Source organism: Sinohyriopsis cumingii, chromosome 11, assembly GCF_028554795.1.
Source record: "Sinohyriopsis cumingii isolate HCF-2022 chromosome 11, ASM2855479v2, whole genome shotgun sequence".
Classification (NCBI taxonomy): Eukaryota; Metazoa; Mollusca; class Bivalvia; order Unionida; family Unionidae; genus Sinohyriopsis; species Sinohyriopsis cumingii.
In genome coordinates this window covers 2,352,925-2,380,087 of record NC_142971.1, presented here as the reverse complement: position 1 = coordinate 2,380,087, position 27,163 = coordinate 2,352,925, and the positions used below count along the sequence as shown (strand labels likewise).

The 27,163-nt window shown below is 34.8% G+C and overlaps 1 protein-coding gene across 1 annotated transcript in view; it reads right to left on the bottom strand.

The window, feature by feature from the left end:
- Nucleotides 1-3,013: 3,013 nt before the first annotated feature.
- Nucleotides 3,014-27,163, bottom strand: part of LOC149787520 (uncharacterized) — a 108,974-nt gene continuing 84,824 nt past the window's right edge. Inside the window, exons 4-6 of the mRNA XM_089973647.1 lie at nt 16,464-16,593; nt 9,431-9,643; nt 3,014-3,254 (exon numbers count right to left, since the gene is read on the bottom strand). Coding sequence (XP_089829773.1) covers nt 3,114-3,254; nt 9,431-9,643; nt 16,464-16,593 — 484 coding nt within the window. The 3' untranslated portion in view covers nt 3,014-3,113. The remainder of the gene's footprint in view (nt 3,255-9,430; nt 9,644-16,463; nt 16,594-27,163) is intronic.

Sequence of the window (27,163 nt, the reverse complement as noted above, 5' to 3'; positions counted from 1 at the left end):
TGACAACAAGATTTGTAAGATGACTTCCATGGCAGATATCTGATGTCAGATTGGTACCTTTGTCATCTGGACCATCTAGACATCAGAAGTCTATAAGTGAAACCCCTATGCTAATATGTCCATCGATTTAGAAAGACAAATGATAAGATTTTCAAGATGGCTGCTGTGGTGGTCATATTATATGTCTGGGCAGCAAACTTTGTGTTTTGGACCAGTTAGACCATGGGACAAATGTGTGTGTAAAGTATCATGACAATTCTTCAAGTAGTTTAGGAGAAGCAGCAATGACAGACAACAGGCCATCAAATAAGACTTCTGGTCTATGACCAGTAAATGACAGACAACAGACAATCCCATAAGACGTTTGGTCTATGCCCAGTAGAGCTAAAAATGATTTTATTTTTTTTTTTGCAGTTTTAAAACAATAGTATCCAGTTGCATAGAAAATTAAATGTCAGAATCAGGGATTACCTATACAAGTCTGAGGTAGGTTCTATAAAGATGACTATGGACAGAGAAACATGTGTATAAATGACACTCGATGAACAATAAAATCGTGTTCCATAAAAACAGGTATCATTTAAACAGAAGCTAATATGTAGAAAACATAAGAAATCGGGTTTGGACATATTGACCTTCATAAACTGGAGTTCTTATAAAGTTGTGTAGCATGAGATGATACAGACTTCTAGATCAAATCATGGATCTCATCCGTAAAGCTGTACTTAAACATTTGGACATAAAATCAGTTCTCACTTTGAAAAACTGCAATGAACTTTTTATGGTGTGCAAATATTGCATCAAATTTTGTAAGGTCTTATAACTTTCATGTATCAACATATAGCTCCAAACACTGTACAGCAATGACCAATCATCAAGTCCTGTACTTTCATCAACCTGTTGCTCCAAACACTGTACAGCAATGACCTATCATCAAGCCCTGAACTTTCATCAACCTGTTGCTCCAAATATTGTACAGCAATGATCTATTCTCAAGTCTTCTTTCATATATCAATATTTTGGCTCCAAATATTGTACAGCCGAATAAATTATTTCAAATGTCACATGATCTGAATCACTTGCATTTAAACATTTTTAATAAATTCTGAAGTGTTTAACTTGTAATGCATAAATATTGCTTACATTACAACTGAATGTTTAAAGATCCAACTTGCAAATAAAAAGGAAACAAATGTCTATAAAATACAACTGTCAGATAACTCTTGTCCATATGAAAGATTTTATTTCAAAACCACAAACATGTCAAGATCATAAGAATTTAAGGATGCGATTATTTTCCAAGCAGCATTACATACAAAATAATTTTAAAAATTTATAGGTCTAACAGACCAATACATACGACTGCAAAATTTAGCTTTAGAAATATTGATATGCACATATCTTGCAGAAAAATGCAATTGTTGGGCAAGCAAACAGATTAACTTTTTTCTATTTTTGTAATACAAAATTCCAACAAGAGATCATATAGAAAAAGTAGTTATTAGCAGACACAATTAATTTCACCCACTAAATTGGTTTTCATTATTGAAGTATTGGAATTTATCGGATAAGCCAGTTTGACTGTGGTGAGAAAAAAGGTCAATTTGTAATCATGTAGAAATTGACGCCTGCTCTGATAAAATGTTACAGAATTGAACCTATAAATATTGTTGAAGTGTCATACGTTCATGTAAAAGCATCAATAAAACTATAAACTAGTCAAGTTCCTTTTATGATTCTTAATTCGAACTTTCACATAAGAGCAGGTAATTTAAACCAAATTACAAGTCTCAATTGCGGATTGATCAGCAATGTCACAAGAATATTATGTGTTGTATAACTGAGATGCTGCCATATTACATGATAAAAGCAATTATAGATGTAGTAAGGTATGGAATCTTCTTATGGACACTCATTCGATTGCTCTATCTGCCAAAGCAAAATGGAACAATGGTGATAGCGGAATGGAGCAAAGGCAATTATGTGATGAAGTGTTGGTTCATACATCACTCTTTCCCCCTAGTGTAATTGTTCTACCATGTTTTAAACACATGTGCACTTTAGTGTCTTATGGAACATGGGTACTATGGTGATAGATATTTCTAAAGCACTTTAACCACAATGCATATTTTGTATAGCTTTGATCTTAACTCCAAGGTCATAGGGCAATAAAGCATGTCACAAAATGAAGTGTCTTAGCTTCACAATTTGTCCCATTTTGCAGGAAAATCCATCAAAGGGGAAAAGAAAAATTTAGGAACTTTAAAAACCTTAAAGCAAATTTTCCATGACTAGAATCTTGACCCCAAGGTAAAAGGAGCAGAATAAAGCATTACAGAATGAATCATTTTAGCAGCATAATGAATCCTGACAAGTATGACGAGGTTCTATGAAGGGCTTTAGGAAATATCCGCAAAGGAAGAAACTAAAACCAACACCATAACACAAAGTTTCTATTAACTGGGACTGAATTGTTATTTTTATACTGGTATGTGACCATTTATAGAATTCATGGATTTTTATTACATAAATGAATTATAAATATCAATCATTATGAATTTTTATAAATTTTATTACATAAAGAGTGACAAAATATAAGTTGTTAATTTATTTGTGACATATTCTATTCAATAATATAATTTATTTATGGTTTTGAACTTATATTTTTCTACCTATTTATTTGTTCATCTAGTTTGGCTTGTTTATTTTTCCAGAGTGCAACTCTGACTCACTAACGACAAGTCACCCCTTCAGATGGATCAGACCTGGCAAAATAAAAAAACGACTTATAGAAGGATCAAAGGGAAATTAGCTTTCTGCAGCGCTAAAACGAGGGGAGTTATATATAGTTGTGTTGTCTTGTAAGTGAGTGTACATGATACTTATTAAATTGCACAGTAAATTGCCAAGAGACTGCTTTCCTGAGCAGAAATGCTTTCCAAAATTTGCCTTTTATGACTCAACTTGTCACCTGGATTTTGGTGCAACATCGCAATACAACTGTTTGTGCAAATCGTTAATTAATTGGTAAAATTTCAATTCTTTTACTAGAACTCTCTTCCAGGTTTACAATAAATTCCAACGCAAAAATCTCTCAAATCTTCCTGTATGTGTCAAATGCCATACATATCCCTGGTGTTTTTGCGGGCTGCATTCAACACAATATCAACAGGAATTTCTTTGATTCTGGCAACCTCTTCAGCCACTGTTACTGCAAATCCTGGGTGAGAAAACACCACTTCATTCTTTGGCACCTGAAAACATTATCAAAATATTTGTCATCCAAGGTATAAAATATCCTGCATTAACATTACTTTATTCTTACCAATTATTTCATCTGAAAGTTGAACCTGAATAATCTATATTCAAGGATTTTGGTGGTCTCCATTGTTCAGCACCTGAAAGTGCTGCAAAAGTATTTGTTAATAAAAGATATAAAAGCATGTGTTGTTATACATTTTTCATTCTAATCATTTATTTACATTTTAAAGGGTGAAATTCAGAATCATCAACAATCAATGGTGAATAGGTTTGTGAATCCATGACAACACTTTCTTTTCACCATACCAAAATTTTGGCAAAGCTGTTGTTTGAAAAACTAAATTCAAGTACAGGGTTGTGAAGAATCCTTCATTACAAATTTTACCCCACCCCATTAGCACATTATGGTTATATCATGCTGAAGAGGTAAACTAAGTATGCTATCACTCTGAATTTAAATACTAGAAAGTCTCAATTTCAAATCGGGTCCAAACATCAAGGACTAAGATCTGCCCTTGCCTAATGTACCGACAGGTCTGGGTCCTTTCTGTCTTGATGAGTAGTCCTAACCAACTGCAAATGCCAAGATCTGCCAGACAGTGCATTATGTGATAGCAGATCTAAGCTTACGCAGTTTACGTTTTGGATTCAACTTCTAATGCTTATATTGATTGGTCCTGCTTCGGCATTTGGTCTGGATATTATCTGAAACATTAAAATGTGTCGATTTTCAAGCTGTGTTCACTCATGTATGATACACACCCAAATTTGGCCTCATTTGCTGGAACATTATATATATATATATATATATATATATATATATATACACACATACACACACACACACACACAGAGAAATGAATACTTGTCAACACCTTGAGAGGAAAAAAGTATAATCATGTCATAATTAGCAGTGAAAGGAATAACTGATATACTGATGAATCAATATTTTTCCCATACAAGAGATGAAGAATCAATTCAAAACAATAGTGACAGTTCCCAATCACAAGTTTAATCTCCAGCAGTTATGAATTATTATTAGGTTTTCCTTTATATTCTTTAAATTGTGATTTCATTTTAATCAGCTGTCACAGGCCTGTGCATTCATTCAAAACACACATCGACAACACCTGCTTGCCTTCTACAAATTTACACAAGGTGACTAACTTGTATGGTTTGAAATCAGCCCACCTTCCACCACCAATTACTTATTTCATCCCACGAGAATGTTCAGCCACTAACATTTATCAACATACATGACAGCAGATTTCAACCCACATGAGTTCTAGTCAGCTTATTCATTCCTAGAAGGCAAGTGGGAGTTATTAACATTTCCTTCTTCACTGATATAAAAAAGTACTCCCCTATTCAGACTTGTTCTGTACAAGATTTTCCTTGAACAAGGAAATTGCACAATTTCTTCTGTTTTCAAGATGCAGACATGATTATGGTATTCCACAAAAAACAGCTGAAAATCTGAAAGGAGAGTTTGTGAGTCCTCCCCAAACAGGATTTCGAGAGGCAGCACCCCTGATTTTACAATCTTAAAAAACTGCTCCTGGTGCAGTTTATGATCGTAATATACAACAAAATAATCATTTGAAAAACTAACAAACTTACCAGAAAGTTTCAACTTGACTTGAATAATTTCACAATATTTATTGTCACATGAATTTTTTTCTCCAATACTATTGATGCTCAAGTTATTTCAGGCGCATGTCAGTGTTCACATTGTAATTAAGTCACAATAATTTCTCAATTTTTGCAGCAAATATATTATACTTCTCTCTTTTCATAACAAATCTGTAAAATAAGCACCCAAGTACATCAACTACATGTATATGCAAATAATCCCATACATTCACTTGTCTTTTTCTCCAATGGACACAGCCTGTTGATATTCTAGTCGAGAACTTTCTGTGACTTTGGCAAATATTTGTTTAGCCTTCCTTTATGACTGACTCTTTGGGCTCAATGTGCAATCATTTCTTTTCCTTCTCAATGACAGCCATTTTCCTTTCAAGCTGGTGCTTGTATTGGCGACATGCAGTGTGCATATTCTGACAGCTACATGTGTTCTCTCATGCAAGAAATCTTTCTTCATATAGAAATTAATTGCACTTTTTCCAGATGCCTTCTGAGCTTCAATTTTTCCATATGCAGCTTCTTTTGTAGTGCTGTTTCAAACTCTTCCAACCACGATTAATGTAGAGCAGAGGTCACAAAATGCCAGTCCTCAAGCGTTCAGTTTTCTTATAAACTGACCAACTGAATTTCTGTCGACTTTTCGCTCCAGCCATTCCCATTTCCATACGTTTTTTAAACCTTTATCTAAACTTATCATGTCATAGTCTCTCTCAACAACTTGGGGTGCCATTTTTTGCAAGCACGCTTCTTCTTTCCATTGCCATCAGATTCCATTACACGAAGATTCATTGGATGAATTTAAACTTTTGACCAATCAGAATACTCTTTATGAGAGTCATGGGCTAACTAATATATGGAACAAATACGATACAAGGGTCATTGTGGAATGTGACAAAACAGACCGTTTTTTAAAAACCGGATCGGTGATGATAGAACACAAAACAAATGGACTATATCAAGAAAAATCGGATTCAAATCAGGAGAAAAGCAGAAGTCTGCTTTAAAACAGAGAAAAATCATGTCTGGAAGATAACACCTTAATACCTGCCAAATTTAAGTGAAGACATGAAATACCAGTAAGATGTTTTTAATACCGTCATGCAGTTTTAAAAAATGGTGGTGGTGACCAAGAGGACGACTGCATCTGACCAGATTTAGCAGCTGCAATGGCCTAAAGGGATAAGTAAAAATACTGACATCAGCTAGTCTGTTTGGAAGTATTATGTTTATATCTTATCAAGGATGAGAATGGCATACAAATGATGATAAATTTCCATCTGTACTCTGCATGCTGGAAATATAACCATCATATTTAAAACAGCACAACCCTACTACTGACACCATTCAAAGATGAAAAGACCATTAAGTTGATATGAAGATAATCCGCTGACAGACAAGACGAAACTACAGCGTAGATGAAACCTGACTCAGTACTCGCCATTTGCATTACTAGTCACATGACTTCACAAATCTCAAATGACTACAATGGAAGTCCAAATATCATGTGATATCAACAACAAACTCCTTTATAATGTTGTTGTACAGAAATTCAATTATATTAAAAGAAAGTCAGATACTTTTTGTAAAAACCAGCAATCTGGCCAGTCTGATTTATCAAGCAGCGAGCACGTCAATGTGGTTGTCATGTGATACAACAAAACTCCAGAAGTTGTTCTTGGAATATATAAATATCAAGAATTTTGTGTTTCTTTAATTTTTGTATATTTATTACAACCAGTATACAACTTTCATTTAATATTTTTTAATTTAAATTCTCTACAACATTTGAAAATATGGGTTATTAGATTTGTGTACTCATGTGACTAGCAATGCAAATCGAGAGTACCAGGTCACATTTCATCAATGCTGAAGTTTTATCTTGTCTTTCAGCAGATTAAAGACAAAACGATTTTATTCCTCACAATGTCCGAGAAAGTAAGTAATTTTCATATTGATTTCATGCATGTATCACTCAATCTAACAACATTTAAAGTTTGCTAGGAAATCCGGCAAGCAGCTACGCTTTGCCACCACCATGTTGGCCTCTTGTGATGCTAGACCGGTTTTCATACCTAAGGAAAGATATGGATATCAAGCTGACTTTGAAAATAAAAGTCTACCAGACGCATCTAATCCACTAGGCATTTGGATTGACTCAGCATATATGTTTATTGCAAGCAACCAAATGATCCATACTGCACCCTCCGAATATTCTGGTTAGAACTCGATAAATTTAACTCACAATCTGTTTAGTTACGACTCAATTATGTGATCGTTTCGGGCATCTAATGGTGGCAGAAAATTTCCTGGTTTTTCCAGACTTTCAACAATATTTGCTTAATTCAAGGACTTTTCATGGTCGGGAAAAAAATTATAATTTCTCCCAACTTTTTCCAAATTTCCTGGTAACATGAGAGCCCTGTATTAAGCCATATCTTCAGTAATGAAAATCCAACTAATAAAGTCAGTGGTCTAAAATGGTTTAAAATACTTTGGTTACAAATGATGGGTTTCAAAAGAGAAAACTGTAATAGCTTCTGATACTAGGCTGGGAGGACTGATTACAATGGACAGCAGAAAGAAATTGGAAGAATATTGTTTTCCTGGAAGAAACACAGACCATACTGGGAATCTACAAGTCATAAAGGTGTACTGCACAGGTGTGATGCAAGCTTGATGTTGAAAAAAAAAAGCAATAATCTGAAAGAAGAAAAAATCATACAGAGTGACAAAATTACTTCAGATTACCCCCAATGACCCATTCTGACATAGGACCCCGTCTATCATGCTACAAAAGAGACAACATAAGTAACTTCCAAACATATAAATTACATGAATTTTGCGTGCCAGGACAAAGGTTTGCTTCTGTGCAATGAACTCTATTTTCGGACTATCTGGGATTTAATTCACAATACTGTAAGTTCCCTTAAATTTTCACTTTGTATTCTAGGGAAATAAATTATTTGTTACACTGTAGTGAACTTGTTGGTTTCACACATTTATGTTACTTAGTATAAGACCACAGAGTAATAATAATGAAATGTTAAAGATGTAACAAGATCCCATGTCGTCTGAGGCCATAACAAAGTCCAGGCATAAATATAATTGAAGCTGTATAAAGGTTATGCTCAGTTGGTTTGGACAGATCAAAAGTATGAGGCAACATGGTGAAGACAGTAATGGACATTTGGAAATCTTTCACACACACCAACTTGGAAATCTTTCATACCAACTTGTATAAAATGCCCCAACAGCAGCATGCCTCCCAAAACAAGGCATGTTTTGCAAGTCAATGGAGCATTACAAAGTATTAAAAGTTTCAGATAAAAGGTTTTTGATATTTAGCAGGTAATTATATGCAAGTATTATCTATGAAAGCAATATAACTGAAGTTTGTTGGCCCTTTTAGGCAATGACTTATAACCCTATTCTCTAATTCTATTAAGCAGTTAAGAACCAAATAACGTAATTCACAAGCTGATTGCAAATGTCTCATCATCATTATAGTTGAAAACTAAGACCATAATCTGTATACAAAAAGACTATAATTGCAACAAAAATTGTGCAAGGATGGAATAAAGTCATCTTTGCTCAACAAAAATTACAAATTCACTTTTCATTTAATATCATTTTTTTAAATAAACTTTGCTGAAATTACAATGACAGGATGAAAGCCAATTGAAAACCCAGAAGCAGTGTTACTTTTGTTAATCTTCACTGCAAAACAAAGATGAACAAAAACTAAGTTAACACAAAACATTTAAATTTAATATGCATTTTGTACTCCAAAGAACCTTCAGGAAAGCATATCTTTTAAATAAACAGCATTTTAAACAATGTAGAAAACATGAAACAGTGAAATATGACAAGTGACATTTGTTAAAACTCTGGATTCAAACTATAAAGGTGTCCATATGACACTAATGTCCCCTAACAATATCATGTACCTGCATGGCAAAGTTCAAAGTGATACAGATGGAAATATAACCCACTTCCATTTTGCTGGAAAATGGCGAAAATCAAATTGATCTAGACCTTCTTGAACCAAAGCCTCATACCAAATTTGGTTTTAATCCTTAAAAAGCCATTTTATGTAAATGAAATCTGTGATGGAAGTGACATGGCAAGACAGCATTGGACAAAAGGTCATGGGTGAGACTATACTGAATGATCTGTACGTAAGATAATGGCAGGGGCATACAAATTAGCATGACTATAAGATAATGGCAGGGGCATACAAATTGGATTGACTATAAGATAATGGCAGGGGCATACAAATTGGATTGACTATAAGATAATAGCAGGGGCATACAAATTGGATTGACTATAAGCAAGAGACACCCAATCTCATTTTAGCAATCTAGCATATAAGCTCATTATTGAAGGACCTGCATCTCTTTGAAAACAAAACTTTACTACATAATAAGTTAGTAACTGATAAAAGAACCAAAAGTAGCAGCCAGATAAAAATTGTAGTAGCCAAAAACTTGTCTTGAGCATTTCTTGGCCACTTTCTATCTACCTGTCTAGGAATGAAGTAGGGAGCATCTGTCTCCAGAAGAAGCTTGCTGAGGGGTAAAAATCTGGCAAGATTGTGAGATGGTATTGCATTGCGATATGTCACCAGTGGAGTCAAGCCTATATACAGGTTAGGGAAGGCCTCCATCCAAAGCTTGGCATTCTCATAGTATCCAGTGAAACAGTGACAATGGATCTTGTAATCTGAGGGCACCATCTGTAAAAGCAAAGTTTAATTACAATCTGTACAAATGGTGATGTTTTAGTTAAAAGTGACTGATTTTGAGACATTTAAACCATAAATGGTACTTTATACACCTTCCATCTGGTAAAGAGTATTGTGACATTTCTTTTATGTAAAATCCTTTTCTTTGGTCAGATGCCTCAGTGCTAAACGACAGTATCTATTTAACTCCATTACAGACAATGCTGCTAAGTGATGTTGCTTAGCAATATTAAATGAAACCAACTATTTCACTGGTTAATCGTATGAGTGGGCATTTTGACAATCACATCTCAGCATGTGCTATACTTTTGGGTGTCATAGTGCTAAGCTTTTCATTTTCTCTATGATATTACACAATTTTGAGCTTTGCATTACTTAAGGTTATTTTGTGGAAACCATTTTTCATCTTTTAATCTTAGTTACTTTGATCTATAATTTAGTGATCCCAAAACAGATTCATGTCTTTCTTGTTTCAAATGTAAGCTGAACACAAAGTTTAGTCATTACTTGTAGCATCGGACTAGAGTTAAATTTGTGAAAACTGTCTTACTTTTTGTAATCCTCTCTTACCCAGAAATTTGACCTTTAAACCCAAAATCAATAGGTGTCTCCCTTCAAATGAAAACCATTCTATAAGATTATTCAAGGCAAATGGTACAGAACATAAACCGTTTTGTTATATATATAAAAAGCCAGTGACCTTGACCTTTAACCTTTTAAAATGGTAAATAAAGTAAAACAGCCATGATAACACACTTCATAATAACACAAAGCCAGATATAACATGGCCGTGACATGGGTCCAGAAATTTAAAATAATTTCACAAAATGTCTTGATGTACTGCAAAGTTTTGTGCCAAAATAAACAAGATTTAGATACAAATAATCTGACAAGATGTGTTGTATTACTGAAGAAAAAAGCGTCTTATCACTGCATATTTTGGATATGAATAAAGATGTTAAAGATATTTATATGTGAATGTTCATCTCGTGTCAACAGTCGATCACTGCACTTGTTTATTTTTGAAAGACATCAGCTCATTAAAAAGCTGATAAGTGTGAATCTTATTACTGACACATGAGCTGTAAAGCCATTAGGACTTCTTTGTGTTTGTCTTCAATGCATTCTCTGTACAACCATTGCTCAAATGAAAGCCAAAATGTTTGCTCATTCAAATGGCATACACAATCAAGCATTAAACAGTGAATAAGTGGGGAAAAAAAGATTCTCACGCAAATTCATGAATAAATTTTATTTAAGTAATTGCTATCTCCACCGTCAATCTCACACCTAAAGGTGTTCAAATTATTGGGCAATGATTTATAAAAAAACATTTAAAAAAGCCACCAACACATACATGCGGCTTGGGAGTGTCATCAGACAACCGTTACTCAATTAACTGACCAATGAATAATACTGTTCTCAATAATATTTTTTTATTTTAAAATTGAGACTGTAGCATAGGAAATTCCAGTAGTATGAAATATATTGAGACACCACTCAATAACCTTTGGGACTTGCACTTGCAGACAAAGATCCATACATGTGCTTCATGTTTCCTTAAGAAATTTTTGCAATTTTCTGTGTGTGCACTTAATTCATATAAATAATGAAAATACGGCTAAATATTAATACTTCTCTCTGCATATTTATGATGAAATTAATATAGATCACTCGTATGGATGCAATTAGATCGGTTAGTGAATACATGTATTGATACTTTAATTATAATCATAGAATAAACAGGTTCATCCTGTGTATCTACCAATGGATATCTGAATAAAGTAAAAAAAATTAAATATGCAAGCTGTTTTCACTATTTCTCATTTAATATGCATGGTTTTAAGATGTTAACTGTGCCAATGATGCATGTAGTTTTGCACCCATTCCTATAACCCCACCCACCTTTATTGTAGTGGCTTGGCGATAAACATGCATCATTTCTTTCAGTTAAATAACCCGTTTGCTTATAACATGGTATGGTATATAGTATGGTTCTGCTTGTTGGATCCAAACTAACTTGTTAAAGCAGAGTTTCACTTTACTTATGAGAATTAACTTTTACACTAATGGTAACAATTTCAAGTCACTGGCTGTAATTTAAATCTAAGTTGGACAGCAGGAGTTTAGAGTTGACTATCCTTTTTTAAAGTCTGCAAAATGAATGGCAGACTGTGATGCTGACCAAAACTCCTACTGGCAAGCAGGTTTAGCAACTTTGAAAAACTATTACTACTTTGTAAATATGTATTGATATATCTGAATTTGGTAACATCACCAGTGCTATACTAACATTTCATGAATTAAATTTAAGATGACATGACTTTAACCTTGTGACACATTTAGAAGCTATGAGAGGGCTATTTCAATATTTCTTAAGAAACCAGTGGTTAATATATTGGACTTGCAACCATATTATTACTCCCCTGACCAAACCATGTTTACCAACGTCATGTGTGTCAGTACAAGATACTTTGCTCCCATTACCTCACCTTTGGTGTTTGGATGTGACGTTACAAAACAACAAGAGACCAGGACCTCCATGTCGAGTCACCATCAAAGTGCTGCCATAAAACACGTGACCTTGATCCCAATTGAGCAGGGGCTCTGAGTGGCCGAATGGCATAAAGTGCTCACCGTTATGGATCACTGCCATATCACCTTTGTCTGCGTGAGTTCGAGTCTCAGGCTCGGCTAATGTTGGTACATGAGAAAGCCTGCCAGTAGCTTCTCGTGTGTCGGTGGTTCTTCCCAGGGTTTTCCACCAGCAATACTGGCCACCATGTACAGCCTATCTTGTGCTGAAAAATGGTATTAAACCAACAACAACAACCAACTGAGCAATAATTACACCAAATTAATTGTCTTAGCTTCACAATGGTTGAAGAAAACCCATCATTACAAAGATTTTAAAATATATAAGCTAATAAGAATAGTACCAAGAACAGAACATTAGAAGACTGCCCAGTTTATAACAGTCCTCTGTGTAAGCATTAGCCATGCTTGGTTGAGTAAAGATTACTGGCAGATGGGTCTCAATGACCTAGATCTTTGATGAATGTATTCAGTCTTCAATTATAAGTTACTGTGCAGAATTTTCTTACTTGACTTACTATGATCATGACCTCATAGCTTCAGATCCCAGAATCTAGAGGTTTCTGTATTACCCTAGGTGCAAGTCATACATAATGTTTGGTCACAGAACTTGCTCTACAACAAAATTATGCTGCAAAACCTATTTTTTTTGAGCCACAATGACTCTCCCATTTGTCCCAAAATCAACAGGCCTCTTATATACCTTAGAGCAATCCAACATAAACATTTGTCAATGCACACTGTAGAGAAAACTAAAGTTCTGTATAGACCATTTTTTTTATTTAAGTTACAGCGATGCTGACCTTTGACCTCAAAATTCAACCGGTTTCATTCTCACCCAATGTGCAAGTCATCTACAAGCTTGGTGAACATGCATGGTCATAAACTAAAGTTTGTGCAGAAAGCATTTTTCAGTCACATTGACATTGTTGTCAAAAACATCAAATGTTACCATGTTTCTGCATCTACCAAGTCCAAAACTAAATGTCAGCAAAATTGAAAACATATTTTAATTTTTGACAGATGACATTTATTAAAACCGATCAAAATTTCATAAATGTTCTCATTTGCACTATTCCCTAATAAAAAGAAAAATGAAAACAAACTGTTCTTAGTTCTAAGTTCACCCATTATGTCCATTATCACGTGGACCTAAAAATACAAATAAAAAGTATCACAAAAATGCCAGAATTTTTCTTCCCTTTTTCGTTAAAAATGTATGCATGTGGATCATCAAAACTGGTAGCTGCTCCATTTTTTTTAAATAAAAAAAAAGCGAACAGACTGATTACCTGCCTGACAAAATTAAATCTTTCTCTGAGTAAACAGCCTCTTTTTAAAAGTCCAGATGTCCCTTGACCTGTGTGTTTGTGTGTACACACACACTAGCTTAAGCATGTACACCCACAAACGTATATACATTCTTGTTAGTGTGGGATCCACATAGATACACATGCAAACCAATTTTCACATTTTAAACACCTTAAATTTGGCTGCCTTCCCATTTAAATGTTCAATTTAATATTAATAAAAAGTGGTACATGTCTTTTCAAGGTTTGGTTCCATGTTTAAATGCTTGCAAAAAGACAATATCAATAAAGACAAATGTTACGATATCAATCAAGACAAATGTTACGATATCAATCAAGACAAATGTTACAATATCAATCAAGACCAATGTTATGATAACAATCAAGATAAATGTTACGATATCAATCAAGACCAATGTTATGATAACAATCAAGACAAATGTTACAATATCAATCAAGACAAATGTTACGATATCAATCAAGACAAATGTTACGATATCAATCAAGACAAATGTTACGATATCAATCAAGACCAATGTTACGATAACAATCAAGACAAATGTTACAATATCAATCAAGACAAATGTTACAATATCAATCAAGACAAATGTTACAATATCAATCAAGACAAATGTTACGATATCAATCAAGACAAATGTTACAATATCAATGTTACGATATCAAGCAAGACAAATGTTATGATATCAATCAAGACAAATGTTACGATATCAATCAAGACCAATGTTATGATAACAATCAAGACGAATGTTACGATATCAATCAAGACAAACGTTACGATATCAATCAAGACAAATGTTACGATATCAATCAAGACAAATGTTACAATATCAATCAAGACCAATGTTATGATAACAATCAAGACAAATGTTACGATATCAATCAAGACAAATGTTACGATATCAATCAAGACAAATGTTACGATATCAATCAAGACCAATGTTATGATAACAATCAAGACAAATGTTACAATATCAATCAAGACAAATGTTACGATAACAATCAAGACAAATGTTACGATATCAATTTGAAATTCAATACTATATGACCTTGTTTATTTGATGTACAAGGGTTTGAGAATACAAAGTACATGCTATGAAAAGAAATTGTGGTGTACATCTGAATATTCATAATTGACCATCCTTTATTCCCAGGTTATTTCACGAAAAATTTAAAATCTTGGGGAAATACAAAATTTATATGGCATGGATTTCTCCCAAAACGAAATTAAGAACCGTTTCATATTCACCACTAAATATAATGGTCTTTAACAAATAAATACCTCGGTTTTAAAAGAAAACAAACTTGCTGTGATAAATGTCGAGTTATAATTTGTAATACCACAAGAATGAAATAAATGATAAAATCATGGCATGGGGCAGCAGTGTACACTGGAAAAAATTCATTTGTAATAATCTGTCTTACTCTTCTTCTTCCATTCCACCCATTCTGGAGACCCATTTGGTATCCAATAAAAAACCAGTGTTGACAATAAATGTATCAAACTTATATCCTCAATCAGTTAAATAATAAAACCATGCTATATGTGATCATGTACTAATTACCCCCCATCAGAATTCTGATTTATCAAATATTAAGATCAACCATCATCGTAAAGAATATGATTTTACAAATTATCCATATCATAAAAGTAAGCTTTTCCCCAAATGCTATATATGCAAAACAGCTCTTGACATTGACACTGACATTTTTAATTCTTCTCTATTCACAGTATCAATACTTGGCTATTATGAATGTGTGTGTGTGTGTGAGTTGGATTTTTAATGTAACTTTAACAATTTTTCATTGGCCCCGATTGACCGAGTGGTCTAAAGCGCTCACCATTACGGATCACTGCCATCTCACCTCTGTCTGCGTGGGTTCAAGTCCAAGGCTCGGCTAGCATGGGTATGTGGGAAAGCCTGCCAGTAGCTTCTTGTGGGTCGGTGGTTCTTTCCTGGGTATTCCAGTGTTCTTCCTCCACCAGTTATACTGGCCACCATGTATAGCCTATCTTGTGCTGAAAAATGGCGTTAAACCCTAGAACAACAACAACAATTTTTCAGTCATATCGCTATGACGTCTGCAGTGCGACAGTTTATAGTGATGTCTAGCACTGCAGCATCATGCCGCAGACATGTAGCATGATGTCCCACTCAGTCACATTATCCTGACACCAGGCCGACCAGTCCTAACACTAACCTCTTAATGCTGAGCGCGTGGCAGCGTTAGTGCCATTTTTGTAAATCTTTGGTATGACTCGGCCGGGGATTGAAACCCACGACCTCCCGCATCCGAGGCAGACACTCAAAGCACTAGGACACCGGAGCAGTCTATGTGAATGTACAAATTGTTTACACTGCATTTTTGTGAAGAAAATCATCAAAGAATATATAACTTGCCTTTTCTCTGGTAATTCTAACAAGATTTTGACCAGTCAGTGCTAAACACAATCATGAATGAAATGTTTTAAATGTAAACAAAAACAGGTGTCAGAGGTAATCAAGATTTAAAAAATGTTACAAAACAAAAATCAAATATGGACTATTAAGCATGTTGTATGCAGATAGACAATTTAATATACATATTTCTTGGCAACAGGCGTGATGAGAGCTTTTAACTATGTATCTAAAAACTGCGCCTACTAAGTGTACTAGAATGCTGAAGAAAACTGTTGGCTATTTGATGATTGCTTTCAGTACTGGATAAAAATTAAATACATATTTAGGGATGAGATACAGGCATCTATTATTGAATACAAGTTTCATCAGGATCCGAGTAGAGGCTACAGTATCTACCCCTTCTATACGGCTGGTACTTATTAATCAATAAATTAAATTATTATGTTAATCCAATGTTTGGAAAAAATTTTCTCCATTCCAACAAACCTCTTTGAGAATGCTAAGACAGTCCTCTTCAGCATCTCTACAATGGATGACCAAAGGTTTGCTCGTCTCCAAGGCAATCTTTAGCTGACGACGGAACACATCCTTCTGCACTGCCTCATGCTGCCTGAACCTAAAACAGACACAGAAGGAATTAATGAATCACATTCTTAACTCATTAACCCCTGGTGCCGCATTTATGTATCAGGAGGTAGTAGCCTACTGCCAAGCTTTGTTATGTCAAAGTCATGTATGATACACTAAAGTGGGTTGTATTACAGAAAGGTAGACAGATGTAGCTCTACAATGATACAAAATAATCTGGATGTTCTAGTTGCACTACAAAATATAGAGGGAAAAACCACATTTTTTGGACCAGCTTGTTTTTCTACCCAAAATTCGCATGTGGTCAGAATCCGATTTTGTGCCTGGATTTTAAACTTTTTGGCCTCAGATCTAAGGCAGACAGGTCTGAGCTGCACACACAGGTGAACCTTTGCAAAAAGTAGGATAAGGTGGGCATTTGGAATAAAGAGTGGTCTCGATATGAAAATGAAGGGCATGTTAAGCAAAATAAAAATAAAATGGTGAAAACGAACTCCAACTTTTACCCTTCTGCTCAATGCACGAGAAAAATAACCAATGAAAAACGATGTTTCTAACACAACATAGCATTAGGCTAATAGACAATCTCTTGAAAATCAATGTATTAGTATGTATTCAGAAATGTTGTTGTTGTAGGGTTGAATGCCATTTTTCAGCACACGATAGGCTATACATGGCGGCCAGTATTAATGGTGGAGGAAGAACCCAGGAAAACCCTGGAAAGAACCACCGACCTTCAAGAAGCTACTGGCAAGCTTTCTCACATACCTACATTGGTCTAATTTGAGACTTGAACCTACGCAGAAGAGGTGAGATGGCAGTGATCCGCAACGGAGAGCACTTTAGACCACTCTGGGCCCCGTATTTTGAAATAGTCCTCAAAATGTGTTTCCTACTTGCATGTATGACAAAAATCTCCAGGGGTTAATGAGTTAATCAAACCTGTTGCAGTTCTTCTAATTGTGCCATATTAAATCCATCCAGATTAAATTAAACCTCCCATAAATAAGTTTTGAGACATACTACCTGAAAGCCAGACAAATTTGAAATTTGAGCAAAATTTATGCAAAACTGTTTAAGAAATTAAAGTCTGGAGTTTTACTATTTTCCCTATATTTTAATGCAGCTTCTAGTTCTGTGGGCATTACTCAAATCGGGTAATGGCTGCAACCATTACTGTCACATGCAACTAATATGGCTAATGATGCTAGGTATGGACAATTGTGGAGCTATCATATTATCATATTAGTAAGGAAATATTTTAAGTATAGCACTGGGTTCATTTCTAGACTGGAGCTATCATATTATCATATTAGTACAGAAATATTTTAAGTACTCCCATTTTGGTAAAAATAGGAGTCCCACCATCAAAAGTTGCAGTCATTTCTTTCCTAACAGAATCAACACAGACGTGAGTGCATCTATTTTTATATGGAGAGGTTTTCATAATGTAATCACCAACTATAATATAACTTCATTACAACAGTCCACTGACAGGATTGCAAATTTATGGTTTATTTATTTGTATACATACTTGTAGTGATTTTATGCAGATAAACAGTATCTGATTTGCTGCTTTTTCATGTATTTTCGCAAATACGTGTCAAGTCAGAAAACAGCTTAGACCTTAATGCATATCTCGCGAATTCCACAACATAGCACTGTCCCATACGTTTGTGACCTACATAATTTGCATTTTAAAGTTAAATCTTTAATAAAATAATACCTAGGCTTTGATTTCAATGATTTGTACATTTTTTCTGAATATATTTGCCCAATGATTTAAGAAAACAGACAGTGTAATAAACTGTTACATTCCAGACTTGGCAAAGTCCGCCATTATTTCCCGTTAGGCCTACTGGTTCACTTACAGTTTGAAACTAATTTTATGACGAAATAGTGTATAAGAGGCAGTTAATATATATCCAGATCACCGATTATGATTTTAAAACACGAGTCTTTATGTTTTATCATCAAAGGATAGCATGCAGGAAATCAAAACATGATGCCTGTGAATGGGCAAGCGTTTGTTTGTCAATGTAATTAATATAAAAACTAGGCCTATCTACTGATGCCTTGATGAATACATTTCACTATAACACTAGAACTAACCGGGCTAAGGCGAGGGGCATTAAAGATATATTGTTATAGTCACTCAATGTACCTCTTAAATAATCACAGGGTGAAGTCATTTTCGCTTTCCTAACAGAAGAAGGCAAAGTTTACACTTTTTAGTGACTTGTCACCCACTTAGGAATGGCATTTTGTCTAAGCCTCAACATGTCTTGATTCTGAGGTCACGTGCACTGCTTATTCCATTACATTCGGAAATGAACACAATAATGAAAGCTAAATATCTACATTTTCCCACATGGCCACCAGTCAAAGCCTTTGAACTTGCTGCCAAGCTATTGCATCATGTTCTTATTTTTCCCACAAAGCAGGTGGCTGAAGCAGGACTGGCAAGTCTTTGAATTTTGTCGCACACCTATTACATGCATACGGAGGACTCCCGCCTCAGTGATTTTCTGTGCCCCAGATAAAAAATGGGCATCCAAATACGCATAATTCCGTGTTTCTGAGATCTCTGCTACATGTGGGATTTTATTCAGGTTAAACCTGAGTGAAATGTCAACAAGGATGCTTGCATTTGTGCAACAGACTGGGAGAGCTTTTGCTGCATTTTTTGCATGTGAGGTTTGCCGAGATCATTTGAATCTCGTGTTGAAATTTCCATTAAGGCACATTTGTTTTTAAAAAAATCAATTATCAGAATATAAAGCGATGATGCCAAGCCTTTGGGGTTATGCTGCACTTCCCAGCATTATGTCCCACAAATGTGTATGTGTTTCCGGTTGTGCATTAAACTTGGTTTGCATATTGCAGAGATGCCTTTCTTGACATATGGATCGAAGAGAGCAAACAATTGTCCACCTAATGAATGCTCATAAATGATGAAGATGAAATCTATGGTAATCATTGATAATGTCAAAACTGTCAGGCTGGATCTCAATTCTTGTAAAGTTATCGAGTGGAAATGAAAATGAGGATGTATGTATGAACATGTTGTGGTTTGGACTCGGGTGACATGGTATGCTATTTCCTTTCTGCGTACATGTCACTGGGAGAAAGGTGTTGATTGGTTTCAATGACACTTTCACTGTATCATGCAGGGGAAATTAGAGCTAAGGGGTTTTGTGAATGGCACACCAAGGCAACAATCCCGCTTGCTAAGTATATGTAATGGACACTACATATATAAACATGGTCATGAAAAGAGGGAGTATAATGAATGCAGTAGCTAATTCAGAAAAAAAAGAAGGCAGCTTTCAATAGCCTTCCTTTTAAATAATCAGTCCAATTTTTGTGTATTACTGAATAATTAATAATTTACAAAAATGCAGTATTATTTTGTTTTTTCAAAAATGTGTCACAATTATCAAAATCTATAATTAAAAGCTTGTTTATGTTGAGATACTTTAGTTTTAAACAAAATAAGCCTGTTCTAAAAGTTAATAATGAACTTGCTATAGATCTGGAACTATAATACATACACTGCATGGATTTTGATTTTAGTCTTATAAAACAGTGAACTTGCTACAGATCTGGAACTATAATACATACACTGCATGGATTTTGATTTTAGTCTAATAAAACAATGAACTTGCTATAGATCTGGAACTATAATACATACAATGCATGGATTTTGATTTTAGTCTTATAAAACAGTGAACTTGCTATAGATCTGGAACTATAAAACATACACTGCATGGATTTTGATTTTAGTCTAATAAAACAATGAACTTGCTACAGATCTGGAACTATAATACATACACTGCATGGATTTTGATTTTAGTCTAATAAAACAATGAACTTGCTACAGATCTGGAACTATAATACATACACTGCATGGATTTTGATTTTAGTCTAATAAAACAATGAACTTGCTATAGATCTGGAACTATAATACATACACTGCATGGATTTTGATTTTAGTCTAATAAAACAATGAACTTGCTATAGATCTGGAACTATAATACATACACTGCATGGATTTTGATTTTAGTCTAATAAAACAATGAACTTGCTATAGATCTGGAACTATAATACATACACTGCATGGATTTTGATTTTAGTCTAATAAAACAATGAACTTGCTATAGATCTGGAACTATAATACATACACTGCATGGACTTTGATTTTATTCTTATAAAACAGTGAACTTGCTATAGATCTGGAACTATAATACATACACTGCATGGATTTTGATTTTAGTCTAATAAAACAATGAACTTGCTATAGATCTGGAACTATAATACATACACTGCATGGATTTTGATTTTATTCTTATAAAACAGTGAACTTGCTATAGATCTGGAACTATAATACATACACTGCATGGATTTTGATTTTAGTCTAATAAAACAATGAACTTGCTATAGATCTGGAACTATAATACATACACTGCATGGATTTTGATTTTAGTCTTATAAAACAGTGAACTTGCTATAGATCTGGAACTATAATACATACACTGCATGGATTTTGATTTTAGTCTAATAAAACAATGAACTTGCTATAGATCTGGAACTATAATACATACACTGCATGGATTTTGATTTTAGTCTTATAAAACAGTGAACTTGCTATAGATCTGGAACTATAATACATACACTGCATGGATTTTGATTTTAGTCTTATAAAACAGTGAACTTGCTATAGATCTGGAACTATAATACATACACTGCATGGATTTTGATTTTAGTCTAATAACACCTGCACATGTATAAAATGTTTAATAGAAAATCTTTCAAACTATGACTTTAAACATCAGTGGCATATACTTAAGCTTTTTTGCCGATAAAAGTAAAGTTTGATCTATGCTGAAGATCACCTCATGTAAGAAACCACCTGTTTTAAGGCAGCACAAAATATGACACAATATTTTATACTATAAAAGTGTAATGTTGACAAAACCCTGTATTAGACAGGGATTCACAAATCCATTTGCCTGACTCCTAGGGCAAGCTCAAATTCAGCTCTACCAAGCTCAAGTTATAAAAAAAATTATGGAGAGAAAGGTGCTGTGTTCCAATTGTAAAGCTTTTATGTTTTTCAATAGTTTAATGCCGTCATCTCGCCACTTAACAAATATAAGCCCCATTACTTATATCTTTACCATTTTCCTCTATTACATAACCTCTATTACATAACTGGCCACAGTTACTTTCAATGATCATATGTCAAAAATTCCATCTTAGTGTCACGTAAGTCTAATGTAAATATTTACTACTCAAAGCAAGTTTTGACAAAGAAGGAATAAATATTTATATTTGAACTAATCAGTTCTATTTTAATTATAATAATGCATGAACCTGGGATTCACCTAACCTAGCCTCAGAAAGAGTATGAGCTTGCCAACTCTAAATAACTGATTTGTCGATGTTTTCATGCATGAAGCCAATCGTAAGACTTGTAGGTGTTAAGTGGTAATAATATAACTTGTGAAATTCCTTGACAGGTGTGTTTGGAAATAAAAGGCACTTTTATCTAATAATTACCCACCAGACGATTTCATTTAAAGCATGACCAATGTACCAAACATTTAACACGAACAAGTGGTGTTTATGATCTGTTGTTTACGTGATAATTACAGAAGACTTAATCTTACTTATTAGTTGGAAAAAATATTAAGTATTCTCAATCTAAAAGTTGTCTTGTCAAATATTTTGATTATGTTTCAAGGTGACTAGATGATAATCATTTAGTAAATGGATATAACACAAATCATTCACATGTAGGTATAAATAAATCATGACAAACAGTCTAGCTTTCATTATAGTTAATCTAGTCGAGATGAATTTTATCAAGGCAAAATAAAAGAAAGTTGATGATGTTTCCAACTCTTAGGAACCTGTTTTAAAGAGAGAAAAAATTCTGCTACAAAACAATCATTATGGATTAATGAGTATCAACAGCTAGAATATGACTCAGAATGTTATCTAATATTCTGCAATCACAGCAAAATTTATCCCAAAACTGCTAAAAGCAAACATGGGATACTAAATCCATTTTTTAAAATATGGAATGACATACATGAAAGACCATATCAGATCTCATGATCTGAGCACAGTTCATTTGGGCTGCATTGCAAGAAGCATACATGGAAATGGAAAGGCACATACTCTGGTGAAAAGTATGAAGATTTCTTTTATTGGTTGTATAATGTTTTTCAGTTCAAAGTCTTTTACCAAAACATCTCTCTGTCTATATTTAAAAATCTAGCTATTACCAAACCTTTTTCTACCCATCCATTTATCTGTTGATAAAAAATAAATCCATTGTTGCTCTTGCAATTATATTTGCATTCTAACCCATTCATATCTTTACAACTATCTACATGTGTTATTTACATGTATTAATTTTTATAACTTCATTTAGTGGCACAAGATTTTAAGGTGCCACAAAGATAAAAAGAAAACAAAAACTTAAAATAAATATAACATGATTTCCATAAAATACCCCATACTTTATAATACCTTACATTTTTGTATAGATGTTTTGGATATTACACATTTGAACTTCATAATACTGTACGTTCCTCTCACATTTTTCAGTTATAAGTTTGATAATTAAATTATTTAAGTTTTACAAAACTTGTTGGGTTTTTTTTCTGTTACTTTGTGACCATAGATTCATAACTATTTATATATACATATAAACAAGCAGAAGAGGGGCTGAACCCTACAAAATATTTCGCTTAACAGAGCCTTCTATCGAGGACATTTTAGATAGAGATATTATTTTCACAAAATAAACACTTCAAGTCAGAAAAACAACACAGAATGGGCTTTCTCTGCTGATTTGGAAGAGTTATCTCATGAAAATATCTACCCATACAACTATTTCCTGATACAAGGGTCTATGCTGCGAAAACTTCTCGGGGATGTTCAGCCCCTCTGCTGCTCTGTGAAAGTCCCTGGCAGGGTTTGCCTGTCGTCGCCGTTTCCGCTGCTGTGAATTAAAAATTCAAGCTAACAATAATGGCCAACATTGGAGAAGCACATTCCGCCAGACTAGCCTGAGAGTGACTAGAAGCAATAAAACAATTTCTTCCTGTGGTGATTCGGTGAGACAAAAATTACAAGCGCAGCAACAAACACAAGTTGAATTTGTGACAGGTGCAGAAGAATTATTTAAACCCGTTACAACAGCTACTGAAAAAGCTGCGGCGATCACTGAAAGAGCTTTATTGGGAGATGAAAAGGGTATTCTTCCAGTGCTAAAACAAACCGCTGAGCAGACTGAAAAAATTGCTAGAAGAACCAAACAAACAAAAAAGATTTTATGAGATCTTCCAACTGATATAGCTGCAGCTCAACCTCCGCCCATCAGTGAAGAAATACTTGAAGGTATTGGACAAATTCGTACTGAACTCGCGTCTAAACCAATAAAGGAAAATATTGGGCTGATTGCAAAATTTAGAGAGGGTTTTGTTGAAGATATTAGAAATACTAAAAAAGAAGAATTACCCAGAAAAATATTAACTGGTATGTTTAATAAATCTAGTATCTTAAAACCCGGTTTTGAAAAAATAAACGATGATAATTTTATTAAATGGATATATCGCATAAAAGAAAACAAAAAACAAGCCAGAGACAATGATTTAGAATACAGAGATCTCCTTAATGAAGTAAAAAGAGTTTATAACGAATATGTAAAACAACTAGAACCTCCCCAGCAGGAACCTTCTACACCTTTGCAACAACCACGGCGGAGGATAATAGACACTGACCTAGTCCCGTTAGGTGAATATGAGGTTGCATCTGAACAAAGTCCACGTCGTCAAAAATCCGAGCCAACTAGGTCGCCGATAATTAGTTTAACAACATCTCCTGAAAGTTTACCGCAAGATGTTTTAACCCCGAGAATTGTACAACCAAAAACTGGAAAAGGTTTAAATATTTGTCCTGATAATATCATCAATGATGTATCACGGTTAGAAGTTCTCATCGGAGGAAGGCGTGCCGGAAATAACTCTCCGGAAATCATTAATGAAGCCGCTGATATTTGTCAGCGATTATTTCGCGGCAGCATCATGGATATTAGCATCTACCGAGAACTTATTGATGAACTCACGGACAGCGATTAGAGAAATAACAATTAAATAAAATGATTGTACACAATTCTCATCGTAGACCAGTTATGGTCAGGGTTGTAAATTCACGAGTACCCGTATACAGGATGACTTATGGAAACGGATTAGGCGATGTTGTTCGGGGTTTATTCAAGAGGATGGCGCCTAAAGCAATACCGATCGCAAAACAATTATCAATGAAAGCTATTGACGTTATTAAAGATAAAGCTACTGGCGCTGTTGGTAGCGCTGCCAGTAAAGCATTCTTGGCAATCAAGGACAGACTAGCGCGACTGATACGTAGAAAACCTCCGCCGGTAAAATTACCAGCCACCACAGACATGTCCGCGGATGTTAGTAAAGTAATAAATGAAGCCGCAAATCAAAAACTAACGGCCTTGATAAATCAAGGGGCTGAACAAATAAACACAAGTTTGGTGGCGGGAAGTGGTCTTCGTTTTAGACGATAACTTTTATAATAAAATGTTTAAACGGGAATCCGACCCAGCATTCGACATGGACGAACCGGTCCTTAAAAGTGAATCAGTGCGTGATTATCAGTATTATTCTTATGACGCACGAGAGCCAAATAAACAAGGACAAATTGAACTTCAGGTTCAGGATACAAGTAGATATTTTCTGCCCGCTGAAGCATTTATTGAAGTAGAAGGAGAAATTATAAAAAAAGATGATACAGTATACGGGGATGCGGTTAAAATTGGCTTTGTCAATAACGGAATTATGGCCTTGTTTGATAGTGCTATCTACATGATTGATGGAAAAAATATTGAATCGATTCACAAGGATGTCGATATTGCTACAACAATAATTGGTCTAGCAAGATATTCTGATGATTATACAAGATCATCTGGTTCATCAATGATGTTTGCCAAGGATACTTCTAATTTTCCTAACAGTGATCAGTACGATATTAGACGACCACAAAACTTTACCAATAATGCTGCCACTGATGTGAATTCGGTGGTTCATGGTGCTAATGCAGAATATAATTTAGGTTTCGCTGCATGTAGACAAATGTTGAAAGGTAATCGTAGAAATTTTTCATGTGCGATTCCGCTGTCGCACATCTTTGGATTTTGCAGAGATGTCAGAAAGGTAATTTTTGGAGCAAAACATACAGTCGTGCTTGTTAGAAAAGCCAACGACAATAATGCTATATGGCGACCTATAGGCGACCCTGGTCAGGTAAACATAACAAAACTATCACTGTGGATGCCGGTAATGACTCCTGCAATTACTGAAGAACAGCGACTGCTTTCTTTTATGGATCAAGGCGGTAAAGTGTTGTTATCGTGGCTTACAACAACCACAGATAGTATTCAAAATGCCAATAACGGTTTATTCACATGGCATATAGCATCACAGCAGGGAGTTTCCGCGCCGCGACATATTTTTATTGCTCTTCAGGATGTTGCACGAGTGGGTAGTGAAACACGTTCGCATATGATATTTGATCAACTTGGTATCACTGACGTTTCTCTGAGAATAAATGGACATCAAGAGCCGTCCGAGAACATACTGTTAAATTTTGATAATAATCATGTTGCACGTGCATATCAACACTTGACTAAATATCTAGCGCGTGATCTAAATATCGATACTGGTTTGCAAATATCACAATTGGATTTTATATCTCATTATCCAATCTATTACTTCTCGTTAGAGCATCTTGATTTAACCAGACAGTCTGTCGTTGATATTCACTTTCGGGCTACCGTGAATAGAGACGTAGGAGCTATAGCTAATTACAGAGCAATCGTGGTCATACTTTCTGATAAAGCAATGTTGCTTGAGGGTGTTGGCGGCCGAATGAGAGTCGTTGATGCACCAGTGGAAAATATGTAACAATTAGATCAAACGCGTTTATAATAAAAAATGTCATACAGTCACGTTAATGTCACTCTGACTCCTGGTCAGGCCAAGAAATTACAATCGAAGAATGCGAGCATATGTGGGGTAACAATAACACTAAAAAGTGATCAGATTACTGACGGTCCAAACAAGCTATCGCTGACTAAAACACAACTTAATCATTTCAATAAAGCAAAACAAGCAAAAAATGGGGTTCAACTTAGTTTTGCTCCAAAAGCTGTCAAGGACATGATTAAAACCAGTGGTATATTTCCTCTTCTCGCCGCGATACCAGCACTGATAGCTGCTGCTGCTCCCGCAGTCGCAAAAGCAGCCACGTTAGGGGCTGTTGGAACAGCTGCTGGAATGGCATTAAAGAAAGCCACAGGGCTCAGGATACAAAAAAAAGGGACGCAGGTTAAGACTTCCAGGAACTTCACCCTCATGGTATCCAAAACGGTTCTAGACATCACTCCAATGTCCAATTTTGATTTGCTTGATGCTGTTAAACAATTAAATATAAAAAATTTCAGAGGCGTCTTTATGCGAGATCAACTACCACAACAACCGAATAATCCAGAAACTGGA